Source organism: Mesocricetus auratus, unplaced genomic scaffold (genome assembly GCF_017639785.1).
Source record: "Mesocricetus auratus isolate SY011 unplaced genomic scaffold, BCM_Maur_2.0 Super-Scaffold_100015, whole genome shotgun sequence".
Classification (NCBI taxonomy): Eukaryota; Metazoa; Chordata; class Mammalia; order Rodentia; family Cricetidae; genus Mesocricetus; species Mesocricetus auratus.
The window spans coordinates 32005731-32017805 of NW_024429198.1; the positions used below are offsets into that span (position 1 = coordinate 32005731).

The 12075-nt window shown below is 40.8% G+C and overlaps 1 protein-coding gene across 2 annotated transcripts in view; it reads right to left on the minus strand.

Moving 5' to 3' along the window:
- Sdha (succinate dehydrogenase complex flavoprotein subunit A) overlaps window positions 1-12075 on the minus strand; it is a 27307-nt gene continuing 15232 nt past the window's right edge. For both annotated transcript variants that reach the window (XM_005065423.4, XM_040757752.1), the window contains exons 7-15: window positions 10644-10768; window positions 9201-9369; window positions 8224-8419; window positions 7382-7553; window positions 4512-4630; window positions 3359-3470; window positions 3054-3184; window positions 1544-1657; window positions 1-946 (exon numbers count right to left, since the gene is read on the minus strand). In XM_005065423.4, the coding sequence (XP_005065480.1) occupies window positions 860-946; window positions 1544-1657; window positions 3054-3184; window positions 3359-3470; window positions 4512-4630; window positions 7382-7553; window positions 8224-8419; window positions 9201-9369; window positions 10644-10768 (1225 nt within the window). In that variant the 3' untranslated portion in view covers window positions 1-859. The remainder of the gene's footprint in view (window positions 947-1543; window positions 1658-3053; window positions 3185-3358; window positions 3471-4511; window positions 4631-7381; window positions 7554-8223; window positions 8420-9200; window positions 9370-10643; window positions 10769-12075) is intronic.

Here is a 12075-nt window from a genome sequence, read left to right on the forward strand (position 1 = left end):
TTGGAGAAAGGGTTTATTTAGCTTACAACTTTTGGCTAACGTCCTTCATTTCAAGGAAGTCTTAGCAGGAACTTGAAGCAACCAGTTGCATCCACAGTGAAAAGTAGAGCAATGAATGAATGCACAAATCTTGAGTGCTCAGCTTGCACTTATACAGTCCAGGATTCACTACCTAAGGAATGGTGGTACCCACAGTAGGCTGTCTTCCCATTTCAATTAGCATAATCAAGATAATCCCTCAAAAACATGCCCAAGCAATTCTTTATTGAGACTCTCCTCCTAGGTGATGCTAGACTACGTCAAGCTGACAAAGCTAACCAGCACATAACCCCTCACATATACATGAACATATATATGTATATATGTCTTCCCACCAGGAACCTAAACGAGGCACTGGTTCTATACTTACACATTCAAAACTTTCTTCCCAATTATTAAGGGCCCCCCTACTTCTCAATTTTATTTACCATTACATCTTACATTCCCTAAAGTCTAGTTTAGTATATAGCACAAGAAACTTGGTACTTGATGCAACTGCTGGGACTAGACAGGGAAGAAAATTAATTTCCTTTTTCAGACAAATAGATATGCATAAAACCAAACACATGACTTTACTTAGAAATAAAGACTGCTCGTTTGTATTTAAGAATTATGCCGGTTTTATCACTGCACCAAAAAAGGGGGGAGGGGATGGACAAAATCTGGTGCAGCCGTCCGTCACAACAAGTACTAGCAAGCTTTGGTTAATCTATGAAGTGACTCATGAGAGTAGAATTTTAACACGACAAGTATGAGAGGAAAATCTATGTAAGCTATGATAAACAACCACATAAGCTGATCCTGTAGCTGCTAGGTTTTATCAGTAGGAACGGATAGCAGGGGGTACGGTGGCACAGTCAGCTTCATTCAAGGTCTTGTCAATGACAGGTCTGTACTCCAAAGTAACCTTAGAGAAAAGGGTCAGAGTGAATCAAAGCATGAAAATTCACAGTCATTTCTTCTGTGTCTTTTGTTATTCCTCCTACCTCATCTCCCTCTATAGTCTATTCTGACCTCCAACTCAAGTTCCTCCTGCCTTAGCCTCCTGCTATGAGGTGAACAGCTAGCTAGCTGCCTCTGTCATGACATTCTGCTTAAGTGAATGAGTCCAAGCAACCATGAACTTTCTGTAAATGGGTGAAAAAATAAACCTGTGATCCTTTATGTTATTCACATCAGGTATTTCATCACGTGATGCAAATGTACTAATAATTAGTCACCACTTCTTCCCTAACAGAGGCCTCAAACATCTATTCATTGCTCAGTACTCTTTATCTGGTACAGAAGATTAGAGAGAGCTGGCTCTAAACTAAAGGTCCCCCTGAACCACCCAGGCATTGGATTCTGTTTCCAACAAGAAACAAGACTCACATTATTCTATTTGGTGACATCTCAGATCTGTTAATAGCTGGTCTAAAACTAGGTTGTTTCCCAAACTAGTCAACTACCAAAGGCCAAATAAGAGTGGTTTGGCACATCCCTGGGCTGATGCATGCCCACATACCTTCCCAGTTTTGGTGTCCACATATGAAAGGGTGTGTTTCCTCCAGTGTTCCTCAAATGGCTTCTTCTGCTGCCCCTGGATTGGCTTGGAGTAATCATACTCATCAACTCGCACCTGAGTTAAAAATATACCTCGTCTGTCACCATAGAACATCAAAAAACACAGAGATTATTAACAGATGCACAGGAGACCAGCCCAGGAGGTAGGTGCCCTGGCAAAGAAAGGGCTTTTGGAGTCAGAAGTATAAGTATAGAACATCCATTTCTGCATATTCTCTTACAACTTTATAGACAGATATTAGAATTAAGTATCATTTATGCAATTTTTCCTTTGGCTCCATGCACTGAGATTTCCTCAACTTTTTTTTTTTAGCATTTTTAATTCAAATGGGCTTTTGTTTTGTTTTGAGACAGGGCGCACCACCACACCCATATTAATTTAGCTGTTTTCTAAGGTAGACTCAGTGCATGTGGGAATATGTTATATGAGCAAGAGGCTCTTTAAATAAAAACCAAGATCAGATACCTTGCTGTTTCTACTGAAAGCAAGTAAGGAGGAATGGTAGATAGGAGGTTCCTTACCTGTACCAGTGGGTTAAAGCACAGCCCTAGGTATACATTCCTAACTACAGCATAAGCCCGCCAAGAATCTACTTCAGCTGGGCGGTGGTGGTGCACGCCTTTAATCCCAGCACTCGGAAAGCAGACGCAGGTGAATCTCTGTAAGTTCAAGGCCAGCCTGGTCTTCAAAGAGAGTTCCAGGACAGTCTCCAAACCTACAGAGAAACCCTGTCTCAAAAACCAACAACAAAAAAGAATCTACTTCAAATCTTCAAGGCCTTATTTATCTCAGCTCCTAACAGTTAACGTTTAAGAAGCATCTAGTCTTTGGTACATATTGGGGATGTGCTTTCTCAGGTTTCTTTCCATCTACTTGACTACTGCAGGTTAAATCAATACATGTTCATAGCAAATGAAAACTTCTGCTTAGCTCACTTTCCTATTTACTCACCACCCTATAACTGTCCAGAACCAGTGTACTCATCATGGGAAGTCTTTGGTTGATGTATTCATCATGAACTTGGAGCTACACCCAAGCTTCTCCTCGTGTTTTCTACCATCATATGCAGAATTCAACATGTGTGCTCTGTACAGATAATAGTCTGCATAAAAACCAAGGTCAGGGCAGATCTCTAAGTCTTCTTCCAAGCCTCGGGATGTGTCTGAGCTGATGACTCACAAACAGTCTAACTGGTTATGGATGTACTTTACCCTTAACCCTGCTAAGATCCAGGCCTGTTCGGCTTACAGATGTTGTGTGGGCTGACTCAAAGCAAGAAAAAGATGCAGGGTTCTGAGAGTGAGAATATGGATTAAAAAAAAATTGAAGGAGAGCATGTTTTCCTTGGTTTACTTTTGGGAAAGAGTAAATGAAACAGAGAAAGTGAGTAGGAATGAGTAGAATCAGGTGTGAAAATGTCAGGTTAGTGTGATGTATCTTGAAGGCATACTTTATAATCTTCCCTGGCATGAGCTCCCCGTGATTCCTTTCGTGCCTCTGCACCATATATGGTCTGCAGTGCGCACAACATCAGGTTCTGCAGCTCCAGGGTCTCCACCAGGTCTGTGTTCCAAACCATTCCTGGGGATACACAAAAAACCCATGAAAGACAGATCGAATCCAGTCATGTAGGTACTGTGGACTTACTAAGAACACACGGCTATGAGGGAGAGACGGATGGACAGCAGACATGGAATAAGGTAATCCAGCATACCCCAAAGGAAACAGTGTCCCCTCAGAACACTAGTGACTCACCTCTGTCGAATGTCTTTAGATGCTTCAGTTCTCCATATAGCTGGCTAATTTTTTCACAGCCTTCTTGTAATACACTTCCCACACGGAACACTGCAGCATGACTCTGCATCGACTATCATAAAGTACCATTATTAACTTTTTTTTTGTTTTTGTTTTTTTCGAGACAGGGTTTCTCTGTATTGTTTTGGATGCTGTCCTGGAACTCGCTCTGTAGACCAGGTTGGCCTCGAACTCACAGAGATTCACCTGCCTCTGCCTCCCGAGTGCTGGGATTAAAGGCGTGCGCCACCAAAGCCCGACCATTATTAACTTTTAATTCACAGAAAAAGACAGGCAAAAACTCTCCAATCTTTAGTTTTTCAAAATTGTATATATTTACAAAATTTAAATAAAGTAGGAAAATCGGAGTATGAGTTAAATTTAAACGTAACGTAATTTTTTCCTAGAGAAAGGGTCTTATATGCATGTGATCCTCCTACTATAGTCTCTCCCAAGTATGCCGCTTTAAATTTTGATTAAACTTAAAAGATGTTTCCATACGCTTCATTATGTATGTATCTCACAACAATCTGTATACATCACATAACTATTTTACTTCTCTGGCAGCATCTGGAACACAAGTGTCCCTGAGTGCAAGTGGGTGCAGTGGTGGGTGCAGTGGAAGATCAGGAAGCTAAGAGGAGGAAAGCAGGGCCTGAGACGCCTTGGCTAGGCACTGCCCCACTGTCACAGGGTCTAGAGGTTAGCTCCTGCCCACTTCCCTCTCCCACTTTCTGATTTTGTTACAGTACAGTTCAGTCTGAGGACATCTCTTAATGAGAGCTGAGAGAAGCTAATAAAGTAACACTAGTTCTGGGCAATGAAAGGTGAGCAGGGTGCCCTGCTGGCTCCCAAGTGACCTGGGACTCAGTGCCGGATGCTCTTCTCCTTCCTACTGGCTGCAAGACACACACGCAGCACTGGCCTGAGGATGAGTGCCAAGCTCACACACAGGAAGGAGTGCTAGAGAAGCACTCCAATGCTCCATGCGGTTTAAAGAAACACAGTTAAGGCTCCCAATCACTCTTAACTCTGTCTGGGAAAATGAGGAACAGGTCTCCTGCTGTCAACCCCCAAGCACCCATGCAGGGTGGCTGTGGCTGTCTTCTCCTACCTTCTGCATGCTGAGGCGTAGTTCTGATGTTCTTATGCTTCCATCAGCAAATCTTAACTTGTCAAGATTCATAACTGACTCTTCTCCAGCATTTGCTTTAATTGGAGGAACTTTATCTCCTAAAAAAAAAAAAAAAAAAGCCAGAATTTAACTTTCAAAATCACTTGGGGCAGTTTAAATACCACTCCAATTACACCATTATTCCAGGAGTCTGAGAAGCACAGAAGTAATCTAACACAGCATTGTCTGGGCACCAATCTAAGGTATAAGATATTGACCAGAGTCAATTTTGTTGTTGTTTTTCCGAGACAGGGATTCTCTGTGCAATACCCCTAGCTGTACTGGAACTCACTCAGTAGACCAGGCTGGCCTCAAGTCACAGAGATCCATCTGCCTTGCCTCCCGAGTGCTGGGATTAAGGGCATGGGTCATTCCAAGAGTCAAGTTTTAAGAACATATACAGAAACAAAAACAACACAGCAGGCAATCATTTTTGAATCTAAGAGACCTATATGTAATCAGAATTGTTATTCTAATAAGGAAGCTGGACACCCTTGAGATAGTGAAGGGTCAGCTTCATACTTTTTCTCATGAAAGGATTAACAGATGGCTCTCCTGTGTGTCTTGAAAAGCTGCCTGTTGGTCTTGACTCTTGTGTCCTCTTAACTAAACCTCAAGATGATAACTTTTAGGCAGGGGGTACAACTTAGAAGTAGAGTACTGGCTAGCATTGGTAACGCCCCAAGTTTGATCCCCTATACTACACTGTCCTCTGCAAAAATGAAAGAATCCTCTCCACTTAAATAATAAAAAAAGTTCTGAAGTATTTAGAAAGTTGTTTTAGGTGGCATAGGCATTTTCTAATGAGAAAGCAGACAACAACTGCTTCTAGATACCTCCTCTCCAAGGAAACTAGGGAACTGGTTCTATGTGTCCTCCCAGGCATGTAACTAGTTCATTTCCCTTCCTCTTGAGATAACCCTGAACTTACTATATAGTCCAGATCAGCCTTGAACTAACAATCTTCTTACCTCCGTCTTCTGAGTATTTAAATCACAAGTGCATGAGTGCCTGGCTCCTTTTTAGTGTTTAAAAAAATAATCACTCAGTAAAACTGATTTTTTTGTGCTACACATTTTTACAAATTTCAACACTACTATAAACAGGATACCCTAGACTTAAACTTTAGAAATATTAGGCCATTACCATCTGGGGGAAAATATTATAAGTGTTTACATTTTTAAAATTAAAGAATTAAAGACATAGTGAATTTTGCTGGCTTTTTGTTGTTTTTTCTAGTAGGGCTTTTCAGGTTTTGGCAAGCAGAATTGTATTTAAGTACAATCAGAACTTGGACAGCCTAGCAACCATTACCTGTTTCTTCCTTACAGTTTGCTCTTTTCAGAATTAAAATCATATGCAGCCTTCTGATCTTACTCTAAGTACCCTGTCTGAGAACTTGCTGAGTACTACTTGTTCATAACTGAGTAAAAAAAAAATCTTAACATGTATTTGTAGAACCTTTGCATATAAGTATTTTTATAAAATGTTCTTTTTTTCACTCTCAAAGCAGGGCACTTGAATTTCTACTTTGCTCTAGAAGTGATTTTGATCCTCACTGCTAAGTACAAGGCTAGCAAAAAGCTACTTTTGGTGTCACAGAGGATACTCTGAACCCCTCCTGTGCAGCTGGCCAGCACTAAGGACCAGGACTTGTCTTCACATTTGAGCTTATACTGTGGCATGACTAGAAGTGAAGATGCAATATGTAAAACTGATGACCCACACCTTTCTACGTATCAGTGAGGCAAGAAGATGCAGAGTTTCTGTGTCATCATTACTGTTCATTAATAAAACATCCACTCTACATAAACTGTACAACTGACATCCACAGTTAACAAGAGGAAGAGTAACGGATGGACAGGAAGAGTCTCTATCCTCTTCCTCATGAGACATTCTCATACCACTATTCTAAGAAGATAGACACAACAGCTACCATGAAGTCTCCTTGGAGGTTGGAGCTCCAGTAACCTCCTGGTTCTGGTCTGTGTAAGCAGAACTACACTCCAACACAAGGCACATTTTTCTTTTACATGTTATTTTAAGCTACCATAAGTAGACATCAACTGAAATTAATTCTGCCTCTGAGGGGTAGCGGTTCATGTCATTCCTTTTTAAATGAAATTCTATTATACCTTGTTTTTAAAACAGGCTAACATTTTTCTATAATTACCAAAAAGTGACAGATTTCTTTTTACTATTAAAAATATTTCCCTGCAAAAGTAATTTATAATAGGTAAATAATATAAAATCAGCTTCCCCTCAAAACACCAATTTCTTAGTAGTGTCTTTTAAGGACACAATGACTGTTAAAAAAAAAAAAAAAAAGCAACCAAGCCATACATGATGGTATACACAATACTCAGAAAGCAGAGGCAGCTGGATCTCTCTGAGTTCAAGGCCAGCCTGGCTGATAGGCTGAGTTCTGGGCCAACCAGAGCTTTAAAAAAACATTTATGTCTTTAAAAAAAAAAAAAAGGAGCTGGGCATTGGTGGCACACCTTTAATCGCATCACTCGGGAGGCAGAGGCAGGCGGATCTCTGTGAGTTCAAGGCCAGGCTGGTCTACAGAGCTTCCGGGACAGCCTCCAAAACAATATAGAGAAACCCTGTCCCGAAACAAACAAACAAACAAAAAACCCTTACCTTCTTGACTGTTAAGATTTCCAAGAGTCTAGTCTCAACATTAATACTACACAATCTGTTTCTATGGGAAAAGCAGATTTCCTCTATGATCACTACACAAATTTCCAGTAACAAGACTATACGGTCTCCTAAAATAGCTTGAGGTTTGAAAAGAAAACACATACCAGGCCTGCAAGATTCTGCAATGCTCAGGGCACAGGCTCGGCCAAAGACTACGAGGTCCAACAGAGAATTTGCTCCAAGCCGGTTGGCACCATGCACCGAGGCACAGGCAGCCTCCCCACAAGCATACAGGCCAGGCACAACCTGATCCTGTCCATTCACATGCTTCAGCACCTGCAGGAAATATTTCAGATGAGGCATCAAAACATCTGTGGTTCCATGTGCCCGCTTCCCTACCGTACACCCCATGCCTGTGTAGAAAAAGTAAGGACTGCATCTTCTGTTTCACTCCTTAGTATACCCCAGGTCTCCATTTGCTCCTCAACTCTTGCTGTCTGTTACAAGCAGGTCAAAGATGGTTCCGGGTTCCTGAGTCTCAGTCCCTGGCTGATTTGACTAAGGAATGTTACAGGTCATGGAACATTAAAAGGAAGAGAAAAACTGAGGATCATCTGTGAAGTGGGGTAGCAATTCCTACCCTTGGTCCTGACAGGAGTTCAAAGCAGAAGGACCAGCAGATGAGCACCTGTGAACTGCTCATAACCCAAGTACCAATTATATATAGAGGTCACTAATTTATAAGGTCACTGTAAAAGTATCAAATTATATAGAAAAGCAATTGTAAAATGGAAAAGATATACAGTATTATAACCATGTAGAATTAACATTCTATTGGTTATTACCAAGTAGATGCAAACCCAAGACTATAATCTAGCGTCTCACTGCCTAGCAGAAATGGCATTTGATAATTAACTACCAAACGCACTGCAGTTTTGGAGGGAAAAATGCCTGTTTTTGCTTCTATGCCTCTAAGCCCTTTGTAAGGTGGGCTAGTCATCATCACCTGCCCTTTGTAGTTAGTGGGAATCCCACCCATGTTGTAATGCACAGTGGGGAGAACAGGGATGGGCTCCTTAGTGACATCCACGCCAGCGAAGATCATGGCTGTCTCTGAAATCCCAGGTAGACGTGTGGCCAGCTGCTCAGGGGGCAGATGGTGCAACTGCAGATAGACGTGATCTTTCTCTGGGCCACAGCCTCTGCAAATACAACACTGTAGCATGAGGCAAAGAACAGTAAGAGCCAACTAAAATCTCTGAAGTATGTGAGCCTGAACAATCTTTGATTGTGAGGAAAATTTCACCTTGTCTATGGTCTGTGTCTCATTAATTTTTTTTTCCTTCAAGTATTTTTGACTGTGTGTCAGGAACATTTCTATGCAGGGACACAAGCAAGAATACAAACCTGTACTCACCAAAGTCACATACTTATCTTGGATATCATGAGTTCCTGTTTTCCTTGGTAGATGTGTTACAAAGTCTCCTATAACCCACCAGACTCCTCTGTTTTAAATCAAAGTGTCAAACCCACCTAAGTCTCTGCATTAAATAACGGGGACAGGCCCTGGGAGCCTAAAGCAATCTCACTAAAGGACAAGTGACACACAAGCCCTGAAGGTTACCTGCCAAGACGCCTGTAGATATTGACTAAAACATAACTCCTAAGGTTCATGAGTATTAGCTGGGTGTGTGAATCTGATTCTCATACTGTGAGCACAAGATATGCTTACTCTTACACATTCACTGATGAGAAAGATTCTCAAAACGCAGGTCCTTAGGGAAATATCACAAACTAACAGATGTTAGCCAGAAAACAATGGGGTAGCTTTATTTTTGTAGGTGGGTGCAGGAGCACCTGCTGACAAAGGTAAACGGCTAAAATACAAAGATGTGACCTAATGACTACTAAAGAGAAGAGAAAAGCAGACACCAATTTGTCCACCTGCCTACACTCATGTATCCCTGGAGGAGAACCACAAACCTTCCTTCACGGATCTCAAGAGTCATGGATCGAGACACAACATCTCTGGATGCCAGGTCCTTGGCAACAGGGGCATATCTCTCCATGAACCTTTCACCTTGACTGTTGATGAGAATACCTCCCTCTCCACGGCATCCTTCTGTGATGAGACAGCCAGCACCATATATACCTGTAAAAATCCAGGTGATTAAATGCTTATAAAAGAATGATGACTAGGAAGCTATTTCAAATGACTAAATCCTTTTTTATAAACCACTCTTTGGAGGAAAGGAAAAGAGACACAAAGAGCATTAAACTCAAAATAATAAGAGAAGTCAAGTAGGAGGTACGTATGACAAGCAGGAGTGAAAATTAGAAAGCACACAAACAGATCCAGGCAGAAGCTCATCCACAAGGTTCTAACCCACATCTGAATAAACATCATGTATGTTTAGCAGACTTAATTTTTTAAATATACCTTTAAACCAAGTTTAGGCAGGAATAAACCAGCTTGGAGAATTTCTATCTAAAATATCCAAACAGCAAAACTGACAAATAATTTTAGTGGTTAATATTTATGTTTGTACCAATTCTAAGCATTCACTCATTTAAGCTCCATGATGGCCCCAGGGAATAAGCCTATCCTTACAGACAAGAAAGCTGAAGCTCAGTAACTCACCTAGTCACAGAGCTACTAAAAGGCAAAGCCCACATTCAAACCTGAGGAGCATGATGTAGTTGGGGTTTTTTTTTTCTTTTCTCTTCCTTTTTTTTTTAAAATTTAAATTAGAACCAAACTTGTTTAACATGTCAATCCCAGCTTGTAATCTGGGTTTTTATATGTTCCCTCAATATAAGGAAAAACAAAGTATATGTCAAGTACTGAATTTTAACAGAAGAGGCTAAATAAGTACTATTTTAAAGCTAAAATTTTCTTTCATTTGCCAAAGGGTTATATGCTCTAAAAGAATATAAGTTCTTATATTTCACCTGCTTTTCACTTTTCATAGCTTCAGAAACATCCTTTGAGAGTGTACTTCTTATACATTGTGAAGGAAGCATAAAAAAATGGGAGTGCTAAACAGTGTGTGACAGGAAATCCAGAGGCTCCGTGACACTTGACAAAAACTGAAGTAAGAAAACTAACACATTTATTTTTCTTCTCTATCTCATTCCATCTCTCTACTCTGGCTCAAGGCTCTGACAGGCACCGTGAGCTAATTTCTCCCACAATTAGCTCTTTCCCTCTTCCAAATTCAAACCCTAACTTTGGCATCAGGTAGAGTCTGGTCTGTTCTAACTTCACATTCCTCTAACCATGAGTACCTGAAACCAAATCTATACGAACTGCTTAAACTCTCCTTGAGTACTCAAGACAGGAGAAGTACACTAAAGTGCACTAATAGGTTTTGCATGCTTATAAGACACAGAAGAGCCCAGAGCCAGACAGGTACCCCATCCTACCTGTGGGGTGGAACTGAATAAACTCTAAGTCCTGGCAAGGCAAGCCAGCCCTGGTGACCATGGCTGTGCCGTCCCCTGTGCTGGTATGGGCAGATGTGCAGCTGAAGTAGGTCCGCCCATAGCCCCTGAAAACAGAAAAGTGACTATAAGCATATGTCAACACCAAACCTCTTCTTATGGAATCAAAGATTATATATATCGTGTAGCCTCTGGGGCACCAACCTTTAATCGCCTGTATTCTGACCCATGCATATGTATAAATGGCACACAATAAATACTGCGATGCTACATGTGTGATGCTGCTACCATGGATGGATGGAAGTTGGGAGACAGAAAACAGGAATTTTGTGGGGTTTTTTTTTTTGTAATTGGTACTCTGTGCTTTATCTTCAAAGAATTTTCCTGATATGGATATATTACTTTTATTATGAAAAAATGTTAAGTATTTATTGATTTGTTACTTTCTTTTATTATTTCTTCCCCAGCCTCACTGTTCATTTACAAGATGTCTACGTGATCTGATAAATGTATACCAATTTCAACAATCAATTTCATTAACACATCCATAACCTTACAAAATTATCCTTTCTTTGTGGTGCTGACATTTAAGACTCTTAGCAACTGTATCATTACTGTGCACAACATGCTATTTATCAAGTTTCAGAAACTGCTCATCTCATGACTCAAGCTGTTGTCTGAATACAGCTGTCCCTCATAGGCTCATGTGTTGAAAGGCTTGGTTCACAGCTAGTTGAATTGTTTGGGAGATTTATGAAAACTTTAGGACATGGAACTTTACTGGAGGAAGTAGATCTCTGGAGATATGTCCTTAGACCATATACAACCCTGGATTAATGTCTTTTCCTCTTTGCCAAACCATACTTATCACTAAAATATCCTGCTTAAACACATGAATCCATGTCACCATGCACTGAACCTGCTGAAACCATAAGTCAAAATAAACCCTTCCCTGTATAAACTGTGTTTGGTCACAGTGACAGTCTGGCTAATACAATCCCTGTATCTTGGCCACTGTGAATAATATTGCAGCAAACATTTGTATTGATGATATATTCATAATGTGATTATGCTGACTTTATGTTCTTTGCATAAGCAGTCACAGTGAGACTACTGCATCATGTCTGTTTTACTCTTAGGGTACATTTTTTTTAATAGTCTAAGTTTGATGTGACTGCTTGTCTATGAGTGTCTGTGTAGGCCTGATGTTGACACTGGGTATCTTTCTTGATTGTTATTTTATGGAAGCAGGGTCTCTTAATTAGGCCAAAAGCTCATCAACTATCTAGTCTGTGCTCTGGAATACCGACTCTGCCTCTTAAGTCATGGGGATACAGACAGGGCCATACTTGGGCTCTGGGTACCCAAGCTCGGACTGTCATGTGTGGGTGGCAAGTACCTTGTCTACTAAGCC